Source organism: Clinocottus analis, unplaced genomic scaffold (genome assembly GCF_023055335.1).
Source record: "Clinocottus analis isolate CAN_PGR_092001 unplaced genomic scaffold, fCliAna1.0.p SCAF_12, whole genome shotgun sequence".
Lineage (NCBI taxonomy): Eukaryota > Metazoa > Chordata > Actinopteri > Perciformes > Cottidae > Clinocottus > Clinocottus analis.
Window position 1 is genome coordinate 4270849 of NW_027175843.1, and position 26546 is coordinate 4297394.

At 41.8% G+C, this 26546-nt stretch overlaps 1 protein-coding gene across 1 annotated transcript; it reads left to right on the top strand.

Annotated features, from left to right (window-relative positions):
- Positions 1-1011: 1011 nt before the first annotated feature.
- Positions 1012-25877, top strand: cerkl (ceramide kinase-like). The gene is made up of 14 exons (XM_068572372.1): positions 1012-1361; positions 1640-1749; positions 7196-7426; positions 14266-14397; positions 15255-15318; positions 17699-17829; positions 17962-18036; positions 20814-20991; positions 21438-21485; positions 21726-21745; positions 21849-21957; positions 22087-22183; positions 24451-24647; positions 24941-25877. Exons 1-14 carry the CDS (start codon positions 1189-1191, stop codon positions 25017-25019), a joined length of 1644 nt encoding a protein of 547 aa, XP_068428473.1. The 5' UTR covers positions 1012-1188; the 3' UTR covers positions 25020-25877.
- Positions 25878-26546: the final 669 nt, after the last annotated feature.

The window sequence follows — 26546 nt, forward strand, 5'->3', positions numbered from 1 at the left end:
AGCGGAAGATCTGTGTAGTTTTAGACACAGAGGTCGAGTCCCGCTGTATCCCGTTCTCTCGATACGTCCATGTAATGTTAAGCTAAGCTAAGCTTACCACCTCCAAGCTCCAGCTTCATGTTCACCCCCATATGAGAAGCCGCTATGTGTTGCTCTTTTTTACAATTGGAGAAGTTAGACATACGCATGGAGGTCAATTCTCTCAAAGTTGCGCACTGTGCAAATGCACTGCTGCATTTATGGCGCCATATGTATTATTATTAGAACTGAACACTGGACTCAAACACGGTGTCTAGTCACTTGAATACAAATCGCTTTCTTGAGCGTGAGCCAAAAGAAGTTTTTTGGCCTCCTAGTTTATGTCCATTTGTTACTTGCTTTTGTGAAGCCGGCTAAAATCCTGTTGGCTTCTCACACGTGAATGAGATGAAATAAAGTAATCCCATGGCTCCTCTAGAAATCCTGAAAATTACTGGACCAAATGGAACAACTGAAGCACAGAAATCTCTGTCTCACAGAGCCAATGGATACAAATACATTTTTTTTTATAACCTATAAAAACCTCAAAGAAGATGACCATGACATCCCTCAATACAACCTGGCAACTTGCTAAAAGAAAGAGCAAAAGGTCAAATTACCAGTTGCCCAACCTTCACCAGCTGCACCATTAAGATGAGATGTAGCCTACATTCATCTATCAATAATTAAAATTATGTTATAATGAAATGGGTTATGAATAACGATTTTTTTTTTTCGAATGCAGTGTACTTTAACTTTATTTTAAGCCTGTTTTTACTTTTACCCACTGATAGTGAATGCATGTATGAACATGTGCCAAATTTTAACTTAAGTGTAGTAAAATTATAAATGCCTTAAAGTAGCACACATTTCAAATGCACAAGTTAAGTAGACCTATTTAATGTACTTGCTGAGCTCACAGTTGCAAACAGTGTGCGCACTCCCGCTTGGATGAACGCGGGAGCGCGCGCCTGTGAGACACCGGTGGATCTCCCGCGTGCCCGAGACGGTCCTGCAAATCCGCTCCCCGTCTCCATAGCGACGACACCCCGGAAATACAACACATCCCGTCAGTGGCGACACGCTGGCTGTATTCCTTTTCTTCTGTTTGTCAACGAGGAACAAAATCGAGTTTGTTTGTTTATTAGTTCGTCGGTTGAGCCGGTAAACATGTCGGAACCTGAGGAAGAGCTCCAGGGAGAGCAGAGAGACAACCCAAAGAAGAAGAAGAAGAAAGAGAAACGGAGCGCGAAGAAGAAGAAAAAGAAGAAGAAGGAGGCGGTGGTGGAGAAGCGGGAGGAAGAGCAGGTGGAGGAAGAAGAGGAAGAAGAAGATGAGAACAGGTGAGTGTTTGTTCTGAGGGTTCCTTTAGATTCAGGTTCCACACGGAGCAGAGGGGCTCTCTGATTGGTTCACATAAGAAAACCTTCATTTCAGTGAAAAGTATCAAGAATCACACAACTCTTTCAAAGTAAAAGCCCCACAGTCAAAAATGTACCAAAGTAAATCTAAAACAATGGATCCATGAAGTCGACTGACTCGGTGATAAATATTTTAAATAACAAATAATCTTGACCTTCTGACTGCATGTGTGTGTCTGCGTGTGTTGTGTTTCCCTCAGCGAGTGTGTCGTGTTGCGGGGGATCTTCAAACTGGGGAAGAAGAGTCACGACGTCCTGCTCACCCGAACCAGACTGACCTGGATCCCCATCACCCCAGAGACACCCACAGGTCAGTTACCACGGTGACAGAGCTGTAGCAGGGATCACAGTAGTCCTGTTGATGTCAGACAGACAGGCTGACTGTGTGTGTGTGTGTGTGTGTGTGTGTGTGTGTGTGTGTGTGTGTGTGTGTGTGTGTGTGTACGCGCGCGTGTGAGTGGGTCGAGGCAGCTGGTGCTGTAATGGAGAAGTTCTATCATGTTGAGACTACCTAAAACATGACATCTGGACACACACACACACACACACACACACACACACACACACACACACACACACACACACACACACACATAATTACTTGGGTTATGAGGTTGTTGGCGTTACATCCTTCAGTTTGGTGACTTTCTGGTTGTTTTTAAACTCAGCTGGATAATGTCAAATCACTCAAACAGCTGTGTCTAAACATTTCTGCAACTTTCATGCACTTTCCTTATTTTGGGCTCTGTGTTGAGTTCTGGAGTGAACACAAACTACGGATCAAATACTCTCACAATATATCTTTTTGTTTATAATTAAGCTATTCGATATTTATTATACAATCCATCCTCTTTACAGATGATGTCTAGGGCTTTGTCAAAAATCACACCAAATATTTGCTGTATGGTCCACAATATTTATCCTCTGCCATTTTACTTGAGTTTCCTAATGGCATGCACACTCCTGTCTGCTAACAATCCAATATGTTAATGTGTTACCTTTCATAGGTGCCAACATTAGAGTCTCCACTGTTTTGGAACAAGACATATTGCGACAGGGCATGTTTTAAATGGACAACAGTTCTGACCCTGTAATAAAACACAAACATGTTACAACCTTGGTTATTGAAACAGTGACATGACTAGCTGATCCCAGAGCTGCGTGGTGGAGCTGATACTCACTATGTGAACATCACATTCGCTAAATAACAGCCGCAAGGTGATCCCAAGGAGCAGATATACATTGATCCGCTCGCAGTATGTCAAATTCCAGCGCAGACAGGAAGTTAAAAGACCAAAGAAATGGAGCCCTATCTACCGATATAAGGAGCAGCGAATGAGTTCCGTTCTATCATTAACAACCTACATAAAAATCTCCTTCCACCTACACTGATTGCAGGTCCAGGTCTTTTAGAATGGACCTCCACAAAACCCCCATACGCTCACCTCAGTCCTGTTGGTCTCCCACAGCTCTGATCGCAGCAGAAGCTGGCAGGAAGAGATCATCCGTTCTCCTGTGATTACAGGAAGTGGCAGAAGCTCACTATCAAGCCAGCGACGTCTGCAGCTTGCCAAAACTAAACACAACTAAAATGCACCCTTTGAAAAGACACAGGTCTGGTGTGTGCAACATGAGGAACTAAACTGGAGGATAGGATAAACACGGTCCATGGAGAGAATTTAAATGCCACGATATTGTCAGGCAGACGGTGCTTTCATGTAATAGGATGTATATTTTTATATATGTCAAATAAAGATACATAATTTGACAACTAGAGCAGTCTGCTGTGTTTAGAAAACAACATCACAACAAGGAAAAGACAACACTCATGTCATACATGTAAGAGGATATCTAGTCTCTCTTCAGGATATCAATATAATATCAATAAATATCCAGCCCTAACACAGTCGCTGGTGTAGTCACCAGTTGTGGTGATATTTCAGTTATGTTTTGGTATCACTGTGGTATCTTATGGTATTTTTGGGATTATTTTGGCAATATATTGTTTAATTGTTTTCGGTTGAAACCCATTTAGACAGAACTCGTTAGTGGAGAAGGATGAAGGTGGAAATACAGTGTGTGTGTGTCTGTGTGTGTGTGTGTGTGTGTGTGTGTGTGTGTGTGTGTGTGTGTGTGTGTGTGTGTGTGTGTGTGTGTGTGTGTGTGTGTGGTTGAAGCCAATCTGTTTTTCTGTATTTCATCCAAGCTAATGTCATTAAGCCAACACTCAAAGTGTGTGTGTGTGTGTGTGTGTGTGTGTGTGTGTGTGTGTGTGTGTGTGTGTATATGTGTGTTGGCAGTGGTATAGAGCAGTTGGTTCGGCCCGTGGGGGGTTATTAGAGTCTCTCAGTGTGAGGAGATTAACACACACACTCTCACACACGCACACAGTCAGCCTGTCAGCATGCTGTGTGTGTGTGTTGATTAGATATTTCTATATAAAATGGATCAGCTGCTGTTGTTTATTTGTACACATTAATTCATACCATTTCACACAGCAGTCTGTCTGTCTGTGTGGGAGACCTGAGCAGACAGACAGACTCAGGGATCGTACCCGTATGAAAGTATTGCGACACCCATTTCACCTTGCAATTCGTGTACAATATACAGAAACGTGGGCGCGTTGGGGCGCTTCAAGACTTGGATTAGCGTGTAACTGTCCTGGTTGAAACATCAGTGCAAATGAGGTGCAACTGTGTTAGAAAATATTTTTTTCTTTGATGAAAAAACTTCAGACACCGCCGAAGAGTATAGTATTGATAGTCTGCCCTGCTAAATGAGAGAAACATTGTTGAATTAATTTAATCTGGTGGGCAGAACTTAAACCTTTCGTTCCATTGTCGAGGAAAAGTCCTGTATTCCTATGCTGATGATGGTGAACACTGATGGTGAACACTGAACACTTGCCATGATTAATTAAAATGTACTTAAATCACAATTGTGGGTCTTTAAAAAATGCAGTGCCAAAAAAAGAGCCGCCAGTATTTTTCAATTATTGCAATTTGCAATAAGTTTTAAGCACCTTTGTGCATTGAGAGACAATCATGTCCATCACCAGCATGTGTGTGTGTGTGTGTATGTGTGTGTGTGTGTGTGTGTGTGTGTGTGTGTGTGTGTGTGTGTGTGTGTGTTTGTGTTGCAGAGACATCCCTAATGTATCTGTGTGTTCAATTATTATTAGAATTCGGAGGGTGAATGGAAGCTGAGACAAGCTCTTTAAAAACATAATATATTTATGTATATCTATCCATACATATATACATATGTGAACATATGTGTTTGTGTGTTTGTGTATAAATGTCAATGAGCGGGTCAGTGACGGCAGGATGGGAACCTCATCTCCATTTGTAACCAACCAACACGCTACCTATGGACGGCAATAGGGTCTTTGTGTGTGTGTGTGCATGTGTGTGTGTGTGTGTGTGTGTGTGTGTGTATGTGTGTGTGTGTGTGTGTGTGTGTGGGTGAGAGCACAAACTCTGTGGGTTCCATCAGCTCAGCTCAGTGTCATCTCTATTGGTGTGGATGGAAAATCTGTCTCTCTTTCAATATTTATCTTTACAAGGGGAGTTTACCATTACCCATGCAAGGGTCCAAGGACATAGCATGATGTCATATGCTGTACAAATTGTGAAGCTCCTTGATGCAAATTTGTGATTTTGGGCCATACAAATCAATTTAACAAAAACAACAACTTTATAACAGACCAGAAACTTGTCTGTTGTGTTGTCTGTACTTAGCCAAAGACCTTTTTGTGCTCCACTCTGTAGTAGAAAAGCATTCCTGCCACAGTGTGACACATCTCTCTGGCGGCACTTGCTTTTAGGTTATAGTTTTGTTTTCAAGGCACATTTGGTTTTTAATCACCACCTTTCATCAACGTCGTCTCAAGAGGCTGACAGCTGTTGTCACAAAACAAGCTCCCTTGTATTATATACAAAATCAAATGAACACAGTGAGTAGAGAGTGAAGCAACAACACCAGGCCAACCACCACCACGCATACTGTGACCCTGACATATGGACCTCTGCAGAGGTTTGGGGGGATTTGGTGTTCGATAACAGCGGGAGAGTATTTCACAAAGAGGGGGCAGTTAATCAGCTCTCATCGTATACAACTTGTTCGTGATGGAGCCATCCGCTTTTGAGTGAGTGTGTATACGCTGTGTTTTACACTGTTGCAGGTGCCGGATTGTTTTTTTGGTTCCATGATTGACCGTTTAAATAACAGAATAGATAGATAAAAAAATAAGAAGAAAAATATGCCTCCATCACTGTTCACTGAATGTGCATCCAATGGTCAGTTGAATTCAGTCAACATTATTTAAAATAAAAAAGTGACATCTCTAAAGCAGGGCTGTAAAATATGGGAGGTTTTAATCTGAAAAGATAATAAATAATTCCGCCCCAAAAATTTGGATGGATTTTAATATTTCAGATGATTAAAGTGGATTAAAATCTCATTAAGAAGTTTGTTTTTTCATGTCCAGATGTCTGTCCACCCGCTGCTCTTTAGATCTTCAAAATAAGAGCAATTTTGTTTTTGTCAAGCATAAACAAATAGTGTTGTAACTAATTTATGATTATTGTCATCATCAAGAAACCAGGGCTTATTTTCTCGATGAATCATTTATTGATAAAAAAAAAATGTCAGAAACTATGGAAAAGGGTCCATTTTAAATTCCCAGAATCCAAACTGATGTGATTATGTCTGACTTTGTCTGACTGACAATCAAAAGTTCAAATGTATTCAGTTTACAATGTTAGAAACAAGAAAGGAAGAACAGAAAAGTTCTCACACTTCAGAAACTGGAAGCAGTAAATATTTTAAACGTTGAAAATAAGATCACATTCTCGTAGCACAGCCTTAGCAAAATGCTGTGTAGCTCTCCTTAAATATAATAAGGACAAACAATGTAATACATGAACATGTTTAAGTAAAACAGCAGCTTCCAGGTATGGCACTGTCTTAAAATAGGTGACCATTCAATTTAGAACACTCCATTAGTTGCTCCAGCCCTGCCCACTATCAAACCTTCTCCTTCGGAAGGTTTGATAAAATACTGGATCGTCACGGTTTGGATGTCATAATTAGGTCATTAAAGAAAAAAGTGATATGTAAACACGTTTGCATTTGGAAACAGGAAATCCTGTCAACAGCGTAACCGATGTTTCTTTCTTTCATAAGCCCGGTTGCCTTTAGTTGCAGTACCGCCGTTGACCACTGGGGCCAACTGCCAACTGGCTTACTCACTACATTGTCTCATACTTTACATCTTTGTGTGTATGTGTGTGTGTGTGTGTGTGTTATGTATCTTTGAGTGGACTGTCTGAGCTCCTCTGAAATGATCCTGGCAGGATTGGATGATTAATCCGACACGGACCAATCAAATTTGAGAATTTCTTCCGAATTATGCTGATTGATGGACATGTGCCCTGTACTGTACTTTCTTCTGATTAAGTGGATTAGTGATTAAAAGAGTTAATGATATTATGTAATGTAATAGTCAACTACCTGACTGACAAGTGGGTAGACAAAATAGTGGAAACACCTTCCTCTTCGCAGCCGGACAAATCACAATTCTAAACTAATAGAGTTTATTTTGTGTTATTACTAATAATATGGTCGTTCACATACAATAATGCACTTCACTATAGTGAGCAGATATCGATTATATTATTGGTCTTATTAGTAGACTCATGTGCGTGTTGTGTTCAGGTGCTGGCTGCGTGTTGACCCCACCTCTCTCCCTGCAGCTGAGGTGTGCACGCTGCAGCCGGGCGTGCTGCTGTTGCGTGACGTGTTCGCGGTGAAGGTCAAGCGCCGCCGAGCGGCGGGCCAGCTGTTGGGGGGACCCGTGCTCGGCGTGGCCCTGTTCTGCTGCCGGAGGAAGGGAAGGAGGCTGGAGGAGGAGACGGTGCACCTCCACAACGCCTCCGCAGAACACACACAAAACTGGTACAGCACCCTCAAGGAACTGCTCGCAGGTACACACACACACATTCACGGCCACGTAGTATGAAGAACAAGCACAATAAAACAAAACATTTATTGCAAGTGTTATTTATTCATTTTTTAACAAATGAGAGCAGTAAACACTTGTTCAGCCCAGGATTTGGTCTGCATCCGTTTAACAGAATAGTTTGAAGCCTCTTTGGCCCTCCTTTGTTACGTGATGGACTCATTGAGAAAAGAAAATCCTGTCCAGTAGTGAGATTATCAGCTTTTCTGTATGACATATGACTCAGTACTTCTGTGAGCGTCATACTGTAAGATGATTACACAGATTGCTGAGTAATAAGCAGTAACTGTCTTTGTCATTGTAGACAGACAGACAAATTGAAGTATTCACATCGATACAGTCTAAAGATGTGATATTTTGTTTGTTTGCATGTTTTATTCAGCCAATCATTACAATACATTAAGTAAAGCCACAATTGTATATACAAAACAGTAGAGTGAAAAGGTATAGGTAGAAGCATAATGCTTATATATATCCCTATCCTAAATTATTATCAATTAAATCAGAAAATTAATTTGATATAGAGAAGAAGAAAAAGAAGACAATTTTGACCATTTCTGACCATTTTTGGTCAACTCATATTGAAACAATGTAGTGATTAATTTTAGCTGGGATTTCATTTTGATTCATATCATATTTGCAACCATGCACCACCCCCTTCAGAAGGACTGTAGATTGTCCTGTTCAAATGTAACGGAGTTGACCTTATATTGTGCGGTTTAGCTTGGATTTAAGTGCATGTGATTAACCTCAGCAATGGTTAGCATCCGGCAAGTTAGCAAGTCTGGACTTGATGTTGTGTTTTCCCCCCATGACAAGTATTGGAAAAGAGGCACCCGTGATTGCTGCCTTGGAATATAAATCAAAGTCACCTTCACTTCTGCATACGGCATTCATTTGCATAAAAGGAAAGGCACTAGATCCACATTAGCTGTGATGCTAGCTGCTCGGATTATAATTTCACTGTTTCCTATCGGCCTGTTCGTCACTCAGTTTAATGAGGCGGGTCACAGTTACATCAGATAGTAGAGCCAATCTGCTAATCCACCGGAACAAAGAGACTCAGATTACACACACACGCGCGCGCACACACATTCAGCAGTACTCAGTAATATGCTGTCAGCAATTGAATCATGTCGTCTGTGAGAGAGATTAGTTAAACTGATGTATGCACAAACACCCACGCGTGTCCAATTCACTTTACTGTTTAAAATTACAGACATGAGAATTATATCAGACTTTGCATCTCATAAAAATAACACAAAATGTTAAAAGCCATAATAAAAGAACAAAAATGATTTTCTCTAACTAGCTGTAGGAGCTTTAACCAATACAAAAGCATCTTTGTTTGCTCACTAAAGGTACAATTATAGATTGACAGCCCATGTACATTTAGTAACTTATCACACAATAACATCTTCTTGTGCCCTTATGTAATGCAAAAGGCATCACTCCACTCATAGTAACAAACCTGCAGCCATGCAGCTCTTAAAGCAGTGGTTCTCCAACTTTGGAGAAAGAAAAATGTTCATGCCCCACCGCCCCAACGGAATTTTGACAAAATGGCTCATGAATTTTTGATCAATATTTTTGAGCAAGACTGTGAACCCCCAGTTGCTCCCCGGGTGCTTCACAGCAGCCCACTGCTCTTAATTACTAAGGATGGGTAAAATGCAGAGAATAAGTTTCCCACTGTGGGATTAATAAAGGATTAAAAACATTTTTAAATCGCCATCCCCCGCGCCCCACCTGTAATACCTCCGGGCGCGCCCCGCAGTTTGAAACCACTGACTAAAAGTATCATTTTGGGGGAGGGGGGGATTTTTTTTGGTTAGTTTGGTTTTACTCTCAGGCGATCATTTCTAAACCCCCGCTACACTAACTGCTCAGCACCACAAAGCGAGGAAAGTGGAGCATTCACCAGCTGAAGAGCTCGATGTAATTTTTAATAATAAAGTGAATATTGGACTATAATTCATCAGATGGATACAAACATGACTTTAATTGAATGCTAATGTGGCTCTGTGGCTGTTATGTTATGTAAATAGGTGTAAATAGCCCACTTCTTGTTAACTTGTTTGCCACCAACAACTTTAAAATCTGTTTTTTCAGCTTGTGAATCTCTGCTGAATGTAAGCTAACCTAAGCTTTAAAAAAAAAAAAGGCAACTTGTGCGTCAACCACCTCCTGACAGTCTGATCAGGTTCTGGACGTTGCTGACACTAAAGTTCCCAGGCGCCAGTTTCCCAGGTGCACCATAGTGGGCGTCGCCTGGCTGAACACACAATACAAATGTTAGAGTGCAGTGTGTATGGATTTAACTCACACAAAACACACTTTACATTTCGTTTGTTTTTTTCTATGTCCGCTGCAACAGAGACGTTACAAGCTATCCATAAATTGGCGAGGTCAAATGGTCGCGCACACGCGCAACCGTCGTGCTGTCACCATGGCATCGGTGTGACACGTTATCGCTGGTCACCTGTCTGTCTGTCCCGTCCGCCTGTCCGTCAAACCAGATTACCCATGAGGCCCCGCAGCCGAGTCACAACTTCTTTTAAGTGTGTCGTCTTTGGACTCACGCTCGCACGCTCACTCACTCACACATACATGAATGGCTCACAGGTCGCGTGTCAGCTCGCGTGGTCACACCGCACATCAAACTGTGACGGCTTTTGTGACTTTACACACCTCGGCCTGTGTGTGTGTGTGTGTGTGTGTGTGTGTGTATGTGTGTGTGTGTGTGTGTGTGTATGAGGAAGGTAAACAGTCGGCCGCTCTGCTGCGGTGCGGACATTAAGCCTATTTTCCAGCCAGGGGTCAATGTGAAAAGCGCATTGTTGTGCGAATCGTGGCGTCGCGGAGCGGGCAGTCCCTCCACTGACACCAACACCTCCACCACTTCTTAACCCTCTGGTCCGAGAACATTCAGCAGCACAATGGCAAGCGGGAGAGCGGACACTTTTCTGTTTTCTAGAGCGCCATTTGCTGTGTGAAGCAGCTGCAGACCGAAGAGTGAATGGCAGTCAGGGTGACAAAAGGCCGGCAGTGGTGCTGTATAGAGTCTGCCTCCATACATGCAGTCAGGCGGCGGGATGGATTGACTGCAGTTGTTTAACAGCACAACAGACTGACAGGCCGGTGGCGGCGGCGGAGCTCACGGGACGGCCAGACGGGGCTCGCCAAGGCCACCAGCGGCCGCCGCGACTCCTCCCAGATCAATTGTCTTGTCACTCCGACGTCAGTTCCTCTGCTCGCTTACAGAGCTGTTATTTTGAGTTCAGCGTGACAAAGTGAAATCAGTGGGATTTGGTGGCACTGTCAGGTGTCTTAAGGTCAAAGTGACGCCACCAACTTACTGTGTGGCCAGTAAGCAATTTATCAAAACCAGATATTTTTGTTTCTCTTCCTCTCGTTTCTCCCTTATATAATATTTTTAACTCAAGGCTGAAATATTTAATTATATCATATATAACCAAAAATAATATATAATATCTAATCAAAAAATATATATATATAATATACATTGTACATCTTTATTCCATGCATTCTTCTTTCGTGTCAAAACCTGATGCACACATTTCCCACAATGCAACTTGATGAGCAACAGTGGACTAAAAATTCCAAAATACGATCAGATCTAAAATGAAAATCGACCATGTAATTAGATTTATCTATAAAAACGCCAGAAAATCCCAAATAAATGCTCATCACAATTTCCTGAAAGCCCAAGATTTCGTCTTTAAATGTCTAGCTTTGTCAACAGTCCCAAACCCAAAGTTACTCAGTTTACATCGATACAAAGCATCGTCAACAATAGAGGAGCTGTAGTATATAATTGTTTTTCTTGAACAATAACAAACGACTGTTTGATTATTGAAACAGCTGCCGATCGACAAATCGGCTCAGTACTAATTTGGACTTTTCCCTTGTAAAAATCACTTTATTCAATAAAACACAGAATCACAGTAATTGCTTTTACTGAGGGTTTTTATGACCGAAGACGCAGCGAGCACAGAACATTTTGCTCTCTTCTTCTAGTTTGTCTCTTTAACATGAAGAGATGTTTCAGTGTGTGGACGACTCTATAAAAGGCTTTATGGGCTCGTGTGTGTCTGTGTTACATATTAACTGGGTCCTCCGTGAAGTCAGCAAGTGTCTCCATAGAGACACGAAGGGAGAAACCTGTCTCTCTTTTCATCCCCTTCATATTCAGGTTAAATGCTTTATGTTTGTTTGTCAGTTCATAAACTTTATGGGACAGCAGCACACACTCATACTTGAGACCCGACCACATAAGAACGGGAGGTTTAGCGGTAAAGCTGTGAATAGATTTTCACTTTTAAGCCTTGGGAGGGCAATGGTGGTCGCAGTCAGTCCACCAGTTTGGTGCTAGACTGACTACTGCACCAAGATATTATCTGCTTTTTGTCAACAACATGCAGCAGCTTCAGTCCTCTGTCAGAAACTCAACACTTCTCCTTGACGACACCGGGATTGTTTACCATGGGAACGTTTCAGCAGCGCCATAGCAACCTGCCGCTGGCCGAGGCTGAGAGATGATCTGATGGATACTTGATCTCTTCACATGTACCTGTCTGTCTGCCTTTCTTCTGAGAAACATATCAACAAATTGAATGATCTCATCTCCTATGAGACTAACTATGCATGTGTGTGTGTGTGTGTGTGTGTGTGTGTGTGTGAGAGAGAGAGAGAGAGAGAGAGAGAGAGAGAGAGAGAGAGAGAGAGAGAGAGAGAGAGAGAGAGAAAGAGAGCATCAATCATGCACCAATCACTTAGAGAACAAGACAGACAGAGAGAGAGAGAGAAAGAGAGAGAGAGAGAGAGAGAGAGAGAGAGAGAGAGAGAGAGAGAGGATCCTTATTTTCTTTCTTAACAGTGATTCTGACATAATTTTTATATTTTTGTCATTAGCACCATGGTTATTAATCTGTTTATATAAACAGGCAAACATTGTACTTCCTGTAAAAAAAATATACCAAGCATATGTTTTTCTATGATATTGTAAGGGGATATACACAGGAAGTGTAAGTAACACAGAGTCGAAAAATGTGTGTATCGCGGCTGCATGTTTCCATTTGACAGAGTTGTGACGCGGAGTGCGAATTGCGACCCTAATTGCGACAATTGGGCACTAAGTGTTTTAAAGTACCTTAATAGCCTCCATGAGCTGTTGGCTGCTCCTCTAATGTCAATATTTGGATGAGGGGAGGCCACGTCACATCATTTTGATTAATTTTAGAAACAAAGTCATGTTGTGGGGTTACGAGAGAGAAAGATGGAGGGTTAGGGGTCCCATGTCGAGAACGCTGCTTTTAGTCTACTTTCCATCTCTTCTCCTCTAGATGACGTTTATTCGTCACATCCACTCAAACCACAAGGTCACAGTCAACGGTAAACACAAACAGCAACTCTGCATCAATCCTCGACCCTGTATGCTATAATCTTCATGGTTCTTCAGATGTGAAGGCAATGCAACCTGGAATATACAAAATGGACTTCAATAGACTGTGGTTCCATAGTGCATGGAACTGTTTGGTCCTAAGGGGGGTAATTGGGTCCTGGTGCCACCCTGGCTCCTCATGCTGCCTTGGGACCTCGTCCTACTCGGGTAGACAGGGTCCCAAGTGCCATTCCCACCATGGCGCCTTGCATCCTAATGTCCTTGAGACACTTGTAAAACAAGGTAGGACTGGAAGTCCTATAAATGCTGTCGTGGAATCATGTTGCTTAATGTTGGGGTTGGGTCTACATCTTTTTTGGGGGGGGGGGAGGGGTACTAAAGGGGAGGAACTTCTGGTAATGGTGGGGCTCCGGTAGAGAGAAGAGAGAGAGAGAGAGGGGTTGAGAGGATTGGGTAACTCCTCACGGGAACTCCTGAGAAACCTGGTCAGAGCCGTGGGGTATGAGTGATGGCAGGAGGTGTGCACTGTGTGCAGTTGTGTGGGGTCATTAACAGGGCGAGGTCACAGCCTCTTGGGAACAGATTATAGTAATGATCTGGATAATGGAACCGGTGTGCGTGTGGATGTGGATGTGTGTGTGTGTGTGTGTGTGTGTGTGTGTGTGTGTGTGTGTGTGTGTGTGTGTGTGTGTGTGTGTATTGATCTGTGCTGGTCTATGGGGATTTATAATGTGGCCTCTAAATCTGCCTAATGATGAACTGTACAGGGGGGTAAGGAGCGTTTGGAGAAGACACCACGTGACCGCACACACGCACTCTCACACCGTCTACCGGTGTTTGGGATGAAAACGATATGCTGGAAATTTTGCATCAAACAGGCCTCTGCAGCGTTAGAGTGGCGCACAGGTGTCTAATCTCCTTGAGCACAATCTTCAACTCATCATCCAATCGTTTGCCTTTTTTTTTAAGGGTGTGGGGGGTTTACGTGACAAAGGGACAAAGCAACAGTTCAAAACCTCAAGATAATACGTTTTACAGTGATGTAAAACAAAATGACGCTATGAATGAAGTATCTTTTATTATGTAAACTACGAACTTTGCAATTAGGAATGTGGGGATTAACCGATTTGGCTATTTATACGTTATTAAATCAGAATTGAAGAAGCTACCATATGAATGGTGTCATTTGAATTATTAGATGATGACTGATAATGGTGATGATGTTGATAAACTTCAGAATTTCCCATAAGCACTAAGCCTATTGCAAAATGTTTAAAATAGCAATGATGGGGTTGAACATTAAGTGTGTGTGTGTGTGTGTGTGTGTGTGTGTGTGTGTGTGTGTGTGTGTGTGTGTGTGTGTGTGTGTGTGTGTGCAGAAGCCAGCACTCGTCCCAAGTATCTAAAGGTTTTCATCAACCCCAGCAGCCACAAGAAGGAGGCCGTCCACATCTACAGAGAACATGTGGCCCCGCTCTTCAAGATGGCAGACGTCCGCACTGACATCACTGGTCAGTCCACGTGTTTATTTATCTGCAGATCATCTTTATGAGGAAAAATAGAGATCAGTATTAATATTATATGTAATAATGATGTCACACCTTATGTGTATTGTCATAAAATAATGTGTACGTGCACCAGATGGTTTAATATTTTTTAAAGTCCCTCCTTCTTTATTGATATTAGAGAAGACAATGTTGAATCTGTGTGTGTGATTGTGTGTGTGTGTGTGTGTGTGTGTGTGTGTGTGTGTGTGTGTGTGTGTGTGTGTGTGTGTGTGTGTGTGTGTGTGTGTGTGTGTGGAGGAGGTCCAAAGGTCAGAGTTAATGGTAGTCTCTGGTCGCTAGGTAACCTGATACAGGGGGTGGAGCCTACCCCATCTGTTGTGACAGGGAGACAACCTGCTCCTCTCCTCTCCTTGTCTCCTCTTCACTTCTTTCCTCTCCTTTCTTGTTTCCTTTCCTTACCCCGTTCTTTTATTGTTTCATCTGCACTTCTTTTCTCCTCTCTCTTCCTTTCCTTTCCTCTACTTTTCTCCTCTTCCTCTATTTGTCTCTACTTTTCTCCTTATTTCCTCCTCATATCTCCTCCTCTCCTCTTTTCATCCTGGTTTTCTCCCCTCTCCTTTCCTCTCCTCGTCCTCATATCTTCTCCAGTCCTCCTCTAAGCAGATGGTGTGATATCCGTTGTCCCACTTTTTTTTGGCAGCCATCGAACAAATGCATGTGTGTACTTGTGACCACACACATATATGAACATTCTATCTCTGTCCATCTCAATGTCTCTCCATCTGTTCCCCCCTCTCTCTCACTCTCTCTTTCTCTTTCTTTCTCTCTCTCCCTCTCTCTCTCTGTTTCTCTTTCTCCAGTGACAGAAAGGAAAGGTCATGCTCTCTCAGTGATGAAGGAATGCAAGCTGGATGAATATGATGGGTTAGTTGTCTATCTCCTGTGATCTAAAATTGATTACTTGATAGTAAATATGTCATATTTGTTATTAATTAAATTGGTTGTTGTAGTGTATGCATAAAAGGGTATTTATTCTGATATTCTGATGTTATTCTTCCACGCTGCTAGCTAAAGCAAACAGGCTAAAAGTCAGGATCCCCACCAGCTGAATATCTTGAAGACATAACAGTTATTGTATTTCACTGTAGAGCTAGTTACTCATAATACATCTCATTGTTACATAACCCTGTTTGGTTTATGTGAAGACAGAGATGTGTGCTCTATTGTTTGTAATGTCAAACTATATAATACACTTCAATAATGCCAGAGAAAATACTTTTTGGAGGACTGACCTGTGTTTAGTAAATGTAACGCTATATCTCAAACTGTGACTTTGTCTAGGGTTGCTGCATTTGTAATTTAAATTAGGTTTAGTTGTAAGATTAAAGTCCAGCGTTTACGTTGAAGAGCAATATACCATTTTACAATCAAACTGTGACCTCACCCTTCCAGCAGTCTGAACTGAACCAGATAATTAAACAGCAGTTTACAGTTTACAGTCAGAGGCTGACCAAAACCCACTGACCCAGACTGATTATGTATACAAACACATACTGACACACAAACACACACTGACACACAAACACACACTGACACACAAACACACACTGACACACAAACACACACTGACACACATGCACACACTGACACACATGCACACAGGTGAGGTCAAACTGCAACTTCTAACTGAGTTAATTTTACTGATAATACTATTTTATGTTACTGATACAAATAATACAAGACAGTAACTACAAGTACAAAAAACACTAATCAAACTTCACTATCTATGATAGTTCCTCTATGTGTGTGTGTGTGTGTGTGTGTGTGTGTGTGTGTGTGTGTGTGTGTGTGTGTGGTAAGCAGCTTTTGTGATCAACCCTCATAAAGCTTAATGTGCTTAGAGCAGATTAGCTCAGCGTTGCTAAGATAGCTGCTGCTGTGTGTGTGTGTGTGTGTGTGTGTGTGTGTGTGTGTGTGTGTGTGTGTGTGTGTGTGTGTGTGTGTGTGTGTGTGTGTGTGGCTGCTCTGGTGAGGATTTGGTTGAAACCTACATTTGCCAATTAGGATGGCTGTCACCGTGGCGACCGGAGCTTCAGGTAATCCCATACACAGGAGGAGGGGGCGGAGGCGGAGTCTGTTTACTTCACATTTACTGGAAACACGAACTCTGAAGATGAGCCGTCTCGCTTTTTAATGAGCCCCTGAAAACATGGACCAATCTGGCAAATCAGTGAAGAAGTTATTATTATTATTATTATTATTATTATTATTATTATTATTATTATTATTGTTATTGTTATTGTTATTATTATTGTATCTTACCTCTACCCCTACTACTACTAATGATAATAATAATAATTAGTACAACAGTATTACAATAATCCAAAAACTCCCTCACCTGTCCAAAATCCAAAGGAAACTAGAGCCACCTACCTCTGTTTAATAAAACTATTTATTCAATATTTTATGTAATAATATATAGTAAACTTCCACAATTCCCAGAAACATTAGAGGACATGACATCAAGGGTCGCTACGACCCCAACAGGTCGAGATGCCTTTCAAATGGAAACTCATTGTGTTCACTCAGAACAGAACTGTAAATATTTCAGTTTGTTTTGATATATTTTAGTGTAGTTTTAGTCTAGTTTTTGCAATTTTTTAAAACATTTAGCCTTCTATAATTGTTTATGTTAAATGAGTTTCCGTCTTCCTATCTATGTTATTTAGTCTGTCTTAAACTTTTATTGTGAAATTTGAGTTTTTTATTGTCATGGCTGGGTATCCTTACAGCATTTTTCCAGTCAGATGCTATGACAATACTTTATTGCTTTGGCCTAAGATTTGGCATTTGAAGTATTTCAAATTGTCTTTTTGTCTAAATACAGCCTACTTTTTATTTAGATCGGGATGTTTAAGTAAAGAGGATTACAAATGTGAAAAAGACAGTTCCAGCGCATCGAACAGTTTTGGATCCTTGTAACTACAGACACACTTTGGCTGAGACCAAAAAAGTATTGAGGTTGATACCGAGTCATATTGAGTGCTATTGTCAGTAATTAAATATATTCAGCAATGCACCTATGGAGAAGCCATGCCCCCTACTGGATCACCACGAGCTTGAGGATACCTGTTAAAGATAACAAATATAAAGTTCTTTTGTGATTGTTGCCTACCAATGGATTATCTTGTCTGCCATCCTTCAACTTTACCATGAAAGTCCAGAGCATCGTTTTTACTTGGACCGAATAGATGAGTGAGAACCAACTGTTTTGACTGTACCTGGCTGTCCACCTGTCTGTCAGGGTGGTGTGTGTTGGTGGGGACGGCTCGGTGGCGGAGCTGTGTCACGCTCTGGTCCTCAGAGCTCAGCTGGATGCTGATTCTCCAGAGAAACCAGTGAAACCGGTGCTGCCGCTTGGAATCATTCCTGCTGGTGAGCGAGCAGACACATCCTTATATGTAGATCTAAACACTGCAGACCAACATTGTGCAGAAACACATCTATCCACATCAGAAAACTGCCAGACGGGGTGCTCATCAACTGTCTGTCTGTTTATCTCCACAGGTTCTACAGACGTGGTTTCCTGTTCTGTGCATGGAGTCAGAGATCCAGTTACTGCAGCCCTGCATATCGTCCTGGGTAGGTTCTACCTGTTCTACGTCTGTATACAACATCCTAGGTCTTTGGTCACATGGCCGACGATGGGTTCTACGTGTTCTAGATCTATCGTCTAATAATCCTTGATGGGTTTTTTGTTCTCTAAACAGTCAAATTGTTCTTAGTGGGTTCTACCTATTCCACATCTATCGCCCCGTGTAGTTTCTACCTATTATTGATCTATACTCGTGTTATCCTGGGGTGATTCGATTGGTTCGAGGTCTAAAGTCACCTCCCCATCATGGTTACAGTTTACTTTACTTTAAGCAACTCACAGGGAGCCAATCAGGAGCTTGTGTTCTTGTTTAGCTTTGCTGTGATTGCCTGATGGTCACTCCGATTGTTTGAGAACAAACAGACGCACAGACTGTGTGACTACAGACTCTGGAGGCGGCACACAGACAGATGTCTAACAGCAGGATCAATTTAACTCTAATACACAGGTCTGCTCACTGTAGCCCCACCCCCTTCACCTCTGAGGTAAACCTGACGACTAATCAGCTGGCAGCAGGACACGCTGCTGCTGTGATGATAGGTTGTTGTGAGATGTTGGGATGTTTTGTCAGTGTGTGTGTGTGTGTGTGTGTGTGTGTGTGTGTGTGTGTGTGTGTGTGTGTGTGTGTGTGTGTGTGTGTGACAGATGGGAGTGTTCAGTGGCACAAATGAGACTTGAAACTGAACAATAGAAAACAGTTAAAGTTCCCAGGCAGGAAGCTGTTCCCACAAACACCAGGGGACTACAGGTGAGTTCAGACGGGTTCACGACACAACTGAGGGGAACATACCTGAACTGTGGGTCTTCTGTATGAAGCGACAGTCAGCTTAGCTTAGCATAAAGACTGGAAACAAGGGGAAACAGCTAGCCTGGCTCTATCCAAATGTAATGAAATGCACCTTCCTGCATCTCTAAAGCACAGTAATTAACATTTTAGAAAATGTCATGTTTCTAAAATGACGATTTTAGCCCCTAGAAAACAGAACAGGCTGATGTATTCAATTAAGATTAATATGATTTTTTTATTTTGTAAATCAAACTCTCCAATATATTTAATATGTTTTACTTGCTGGCCAAAATAAACATTGGTTGCACTACTAAGGAGCGCTGCAGGTTTGATCTCACTGACACACTGACTGTGCGGGCGCCTATCACACAAACACGCACGCACGCACACACACACACACGCACACACACAAACACACACACACATGCAGAAAACATGCCATATGGAGAGGAAATCAAATGCTATCCAGAGAGACAGACGGGCAGGCAGTCAGACAGACAGGTGGGCAGAGAGCAGTTCAGTAGGTTACAGCAGGTATGCAGCCAGATGGCATGGTGTGTGTGTGCATGTGTGTGTGTGTGCGTGTGTGTGTGTGTGTGTGTGTGTGTGTGTGTGTGTGTGTGTGTTTGTGTGCGCGTGTGTGTGTGTGTGTGTGTGAGAGAGAGAGAGAGAGAGAAAGAGAGAGAGACTCTAGTGTAGGGAGCATGATACTGAATGGTCTTAATGGTGAATTCAGGTCAATTAAGAAAATATAATTTAATTTAATAATTATTTCTATGGTTTGTGCTGTTTTCACAGGCAGAAATCATAGTCATCCATTTGCTGAATTTAGTTTTCAGACAAATCTTGGCCATTATCGGCATTGGTTTCATGTTGTTTCTGTTCTCATGCCATTGAAAGCTTTCAGGTTGCTGTTCTCCAACTCCACAAGAGGGAGAGAGGGAAAGAGGGAAAGAGAGCGTAGAGAGTGAACGGAAAGAGGGACTGGTGTCAGTGAGAAGAAAGACATAAAATCATATTTTCTGATCTTTTAAAGGTATTTACGTTCTAAAGCACAACAAACATCCACATTTCCTCACACACCTGCGGGAAGGTACCACATAAAAACACAAGGCGATGTAACAACCCCTGTCAGATGGTAAAGATTGCCATAAATTGCCATATATATATATATATATATAAGAGAAGTTTAATATTTCAAGTCAGAATCATCTTTCTACTTGGGCAAAAAAACATTAAAGAGGACATAACGTGGTCATTTAAAAAAAAATAAAAACTGTATTTTTCTCTTCCTGTCTGTCTAATTATACCTGTATTCACAGTCCGCTCAATTTTAGCATCTGTCTCTTTAAGTGCCCCTCCCGAAAAAGCCCCGCCTCCCCTGATTGCCGTGCAAGAAAAACATCCCAGATGTATGAATTGAAAACTGAACATGTTCTTTATGGCATCTCCCCTTTAAAAGGAACAGCTTGTCTTTTAATCTTTCACTTAGTGAGACACATGAATGAATTGTGTTGCCCCACTATACAGATATACAGCCAGACTGGTCAAACTGGAGCAATAACAACCAGAGACTGGTCACTCCACTGCAATGTGATTCCACTGAGCTTTATAGATATTTTACACACACACACACACACACACACACACACACACACACACACACACACACACACACACACACACAGGCCTGACCTCTTTCTGTCGTCCATATTCGTCTTGTCTCTCATGAATATTAATGAGCCTCTCACCATACGACCACTTGGCTTTCGTACAGGCTGTGTGTGTGTGTGTGTGTGCGCGTGTGTGTGTGTGTGTGTGTGTGTGTGTGTGTGTGTGTGTGTGTGTGTGTGCGTGCGTGCGTGCGTGTGTGTGTGTGTGTGTGTGTGTGTGTGAAGGGTCCTAAAATTTCCGGATAGGTATTCATAATTAATAATAATCTCTCATCAGTGTTTCTCCCCCTCTGTCCGTCTGCAGGTCACCTGCAGCAGGTGGACATGTGCAGCTTCTCGTCTCTCGGTCAGTTGGTGCGTTTCGGTTTCTCCGCCATGTTCGGCTTCGGTGGGCGGAGTTTAGCGCGGGCCGAGAAGAAGAGGTGGATGCCGTCGTCGCGGCGCCGAGAGTACGCTCTCGTGAAGACGCTGGCGAGGCTGAGGTCACTCACACACATACACACAAATGAACACACACACAAACAGTTAAGTTATATGTTTTTTCAAGAGTCCAAGTTGAAGGTCATATAGAGGTCACATGGAGGTCATATGTTAAGACCACTAAAACAAAATTGTGATTTTGGATATTGTAATTGTTCATTGACTTGAATTCAGATTTGATTTATTTAAAACAATAAAAAAGTCAGCCAGGCTAGTGTCGTATTGGATGGGTTGCCATGACTTTGATACAGATACAGATGGCCTAGACATTTTTGCAAGACATTCGTGTCCTCTTGTACGCATGCTAACAGGCTAAACTAAGATGATGAACATGGTGAACATGGTAGCGCCGTCGTTGCTAGCTTTTAGCGCCTCTGTGTCTAAGTACAGTCTCAAAGAGCGCTCATTCTGGTTCTTTATTTCTTGTTTTCTCTTCTGTCTCCCTCAGGCCAGAGGACTGTCAGCTGTCTTTTCTCCCTGCGAAAAAGTCAAACAGGTGAGAAACACATACGCAACATTAAAACTGTGCAAAACAACGTGGTTTGGGCGGTTTCAAGACACTCTGGTTATTATCTACCTCAGTGGAGTTAAAGACACATTTACACAAACAGTGTGGTTGTCCGGTTTAACTTTAATGCAATAGAGAAATATTATGTTGTATTTGTTTATACATGTCATACTGATTCTCTTCAGCTGTCCTTTCATGTTCAAAACTAAATTAGATCTCTTTCCTCAGAGACCAGGACCCAGAGTCAGGTGAGACCAATCAGGGCAGGAGATAAAAAAGCTGGTTCAGATCTTCGTCTCCGTCGATCCAATTTGATTAACTGATATTTCTGTCTGTGATTGGTCGGTACAGAAAGGGAGGAGTCTTGGACGACTAATCAGGGCCTGTATCTAAGCATCAGCATCATGTCCATCCCTTGTCTGAGTCCACACGCACCTCGAGGGCTGGCTCCCAACACCAGGTACATAACGAGCAGTTAATCCTTTCGGGAATTTTAAAGTTAGCTGTGTCGTGTCCTCGAACGCACTGCGGGTTTATGTCATCGTGTTTCTGCTACTGAACGTTCTCTTCCAACCCCCGTTTGTGACAGTTTGGCCAATGGCAGCGCGGCATTGATCGCAGTAGGAAACACTTCCAGGTCAGAGTTCATCAAACATCTGAAGAGATACAGCAGCTCTAGTGGACAGGTGAGAGCAGCTGTCAATCAACATCCTCTCAGTCTGTACTTTAGAGAAAACTCACAATGAAACTCACAATGTCAGGGATGGGATTCAAAATCAAGTATCGAATCTGCTGACAGAATCCAAATCTCTGATCAGATTGTATTTGATTTACCTTTCAACATTTAAAAGTATCTGAAGGCTTAAACTGAAATGTGTCTGATCACCTTTGCTTGGCAGAGATGGCAAAAACATAAACATGAAACGATGATGTAATGTATCTGAAGCATTTATTTAACAGCTGTACTCACTGATGTCGGGAATTTATGTTAAATCGGGTGATTCCTAGAGCATAATTCTTTTATAGCATAGCATGTCAAATCACAATGTGACAGACACCGCTCGTATGATGAACTCACAGAGAATGATCACATGACCCCCAGTCCCCCCTCCTTCCTGTTTTGGTTGACTCACACCGCTCTCACAGCTTTATCTTCAGGAGAAATACTCACGGTTAGCGGACCCAAAGTAAAGCTAAAAGAGAGTAAATATTTAATTGACATTTATCTAATTCAAAGTAAAAATTAGTCAAGTTATTGGAGTTTAATGTCAACAAATAAATCAGACAACGCACATTGATGTCCTGTTGGTTTTCGTCTTGACCGGTCTTTAAAGAGAATCCTGAGTCCTCTTTGTCTGAGGCCGAGACAAGGCCGAGTAAAAATGTTATTGATTCTGAGACGAGACCGTGACCTTTTAAATTGTGATCAAGGGACGAAGACCGATATGGAGAACTACAACACCGGACGACTAAATAAATAATAATGTTGCTCTGTGACAGCATGATTTGTAAATAAGCAACTTTTTGCTGACAACTTTAACTGTGAATCAGTGGTTGTGAGGTGATCAGCGGCTCATTTCTCGAGAGACGAGTCACCCCTCTGTTGGTTTATTTTCAACTTTAAAAAATAAATAAACACTATCTGTCCACTCGTGGTTACAGTGTTTGCCGTTGAGAGTGATTTTGCTCACTAACAATCTCGGGCTGAATCGAGGCATCCCCTGTAGAGATCACAACCAGAAAAACGTTTCACTTCAACCAACAACGGTCAGCTAATAAAACGAGATGCTGCTCCCTGGTTTGACAAATCCAGATATTTTACAGGATCCAAATTGGAGCCAGGTGCCTAAACTCATCCCTAATGTGGGTTGTGTTGTCTCACTCCTGACATCGCCATCCTTAAGCCTCCACCTCTCAAAGAGATAAAAATAAACAAACTAGTTATTAGTGAGTGGATTAGCCTGGTTTGGCCTGGCCTGGCCTGTGAGATCTCACTCTGACCCACTTACTAAATATACTGACAGCATGGCGTTCACTGTCCTCTGGAGTAAACCAGGCTGTTTACTCGCTGACATACATCCTGTTAGCCTCCATCCTGGTGAAGGGATGGACAACTTGCAGCCAAAACACTATAAGATGGAGCATTACGCAGCATTTCATTGTTATAGCCGAGGTGGAGATCATGTTTTACTATTTTATAGCAGGCTGCAACAAATGATTATTTCCATTACGGATTAAAACCGTTAGAAATGTTTGCGTTATTACCAAGAGGTGATGAATGAGACTTTCAGTACAGTCTCTAATTTGCTATTTAAATAAGAAATATAACTAAGAAGCTAGAACTACGAGATGCTTGGCTTTTTCCCATGAAAAATAGTCACTGAATAATGAATCACTCATTTAAGCTAAAATTATATATACCTGTTTTTTTTGCTGTGCATCTTATTTGAATAGTTCTTCATGTTTTAGTAAATTCACAGTGAAGTCAAAAGTACATTTCCCTCAGAAATGTACTTTTGTACTTTTGACTTTTTAGTATAAAAAGTGCCACGAAATGGAAACGCAAATGACATATAACTCAAATTTGTATTTAAGTACTGTAGTAAATTATTACTTATTAACATTCCACCACCGGACAATTTTTTTTTAAACAGACTATAAAAACTATTAGCTTTATTCTAATGAAAAATGTGAAAGGACAGAGAAAGACAGTCTGTCTTTCCGTCTGTCTGTCTGTTGGTCTTTACTGCCCCCTGTTGGAGCTTCACGGTGTCACAGTGGAGACCATAAAGGATAGTGGATGAGAAGAAAGCCAGTCACTTCAGATATTCAAGCTGCTTAGCGGACTCACAACAAGCTTTTTTGTCCTCCTCGTGTGACCTTTGACCTGTGAGAACACACAGACACAAACACACACACACTGTCTCCTCACTGTCCGACCGTCTGTCTGCAGTTCAGCTTCTCATTCGTGGAGACGCAAGCCGTGTCAGCAGTGAGGATCTGCCCCCGCTCCCTGATTGGCTGGTCAGAAGAGGAGAGTGAGGAAGAGGGTGAGTCCAAAACCTCGCCCATCATCCAATCAGAGGGAGCCGCCTTCCCCTGGAACATCGATGGAGAGCTGGTGGAGATCGCTAACGAAGTGCTCGTCAGGTATGCATTATAAATACAATTTATTATGATGTTCTGATAATTCATTGCGTTGAGTACAACAGTGGCGCAGCTAATGATTCATCTAATTGCTCATTAACCTATCAACAACTATATTCATAAACTGATTATTTGTTTGGTCTTTCACCGGTAAAGTGTCAGTTGAAGCTACAGAGTAAACCTATATCGTAACAAGAGACATCAATCACCTCACGATGCAGAAGGGGGCGGGCTCTATTTCGCAGGCTTGTGTATTATTAAAGTGCGTTCTGTGTGTGTTTACGTGGTGCGTTCAGGGTCCACCCGCAGCTCATCACTCTGTACGGGGAGCAGGTGGACGAGGCCGAGTCGACCGTCTCCTGCAGTTGCTTCTGATCGGGCAGGGGGCGCTCGTGAGCGAGACACATCGCCATGGTAACCACATTGACTTAACAGCGCCCTCTCTAGGTCATTATTGTTTCCACGGCGATGTAACGTATAAAAAATTCAAAAGCGTAAAAGTTTGATTCGAAGAGGCTGAAACACATGAAAGTAGCGATAGAGCTTTGCAGCTTTCTGTTTACATCATGTACATTTAATGTTTTTTAAAAATTTTATGATTGATCACTGCAGCTTTAATAACCTTTGAGGTAACTTGTAGGAAATCTTTAACTCCAAACGACCTTTGAAAGGTTTGACAGGTCTTGACTGGATTGATGAGGATGAAGATTCATGTTTTTTGTAAAAGATTATGTTTACATTTTACTTTATTTTGATCTCTTCTCTTAATATTATTTGTATATCTTTTTTTATTACATTTTTCATTTTTTCATGACCAATTTCTGGTTCTGCTGCAGAGAGCAAAGAATCCTCTGTAATTTAAAATAATAATAATCATGTGAGCTAAACAATTCTTTGTTTTCCCATTAGCTGAGTCTGGAGTGGATTGATTATTGTTTAAATAGTGTTTGTTTGTTTGTTTGTTTGTTAGTTAGTGAGAGTCGAAGAGCAACCCAAAGTGTCCAAATATTTTAATACAGCTGTTTTATATGTTTTGTTTTTTTAAGCGAGATAATGCTGTTTTTTTGTGTAACGACTGCATTCATAATGATGAAAAAACTAAAGAAAAAGTTGTTTAAATAGAAAACCCTTCATTTTAATAGAAAAGTGTTGATAAAAGCAGTGAGACTCTCCAGTGCAGAACAACTTCACATAAACATAGAACAAACATATTAAAATATTTAAAAAAAAACATCTCTCTGTGTGATGTGCATTTGTACTAAAAAGATAAACAGAATGGAGGGTGGCAGCGGTTTTAAATGTCTGCGTTCACAAAATACAGACAGTTAAAACTGCTTCTGAACCTTTCTTCAAGTCGTCTTCCATCATTCAACCCTGTGGCTCTGATCTCCGACACGCGGCTTCTTTTACTGTGATTTCACACCGATAGTTTAGTCAGAATCCAGGGGAATTTGGTAACAATGAAGCTTTTCACAAACTAAAGTCACGACCAAGAAACTATATCTGAACCAAAGACTGTATATAAGACGTAGACAAAGACATGACGTCACCTACATGGACTGACGATATGAAGCCTCGAGTTCAGCAATTTGGCCGTCGCCATCTTCATTTTTGCAACCACTGAACGGAAGTGACCATATTTAATATGCAAGAAGTGATGCTAGCTGTATACGGCCCTGAGCACACTCTGCTTCATGGTCTGTCTGACTCTAAATGGACCATCATTTACTAAATGAACATCATGCTGCATTGAAGAAGACTTAAAACTCGAGATTGAGACCATAAACTCATGTTTACATGGATGTTTACTGAGAAAAAAAAAATAAGGTGAGAAGTCATCTTCTCATAGACGTCTATACAATCTGACTTCTTTTTGTAACCAGAGGAGTCGCCACCTGCAGG

What these genes read in the sequence shown, in the direction of transcription:
- cerkl (XM_068572372.1), top strand. Translation starts at nt 1,189, where the DNA reads ATGTCGGAACCTGAGGAAGAGCTCCAGGGAGAGCAGAGAGACAACCCA. An exon ending in AAGCTGGATGAATATGATGG is followed by an intron (nt 15,319 to 17,698) that starts GTTAGTTGTCTA and finishes CCTGTCTGTCAG; the next exon opens with GGTGGTGTGTGTTGGTGGGG. An exon ending in AAGACGCTGGCGAGGCTGAG is followed by an intron (nt 20,992 to 21,437) that starts GTCACTCACACA and finishes TGTCTCCCTCAG; the next exon opens with GCCAGAGGACTGTCAGCTGT.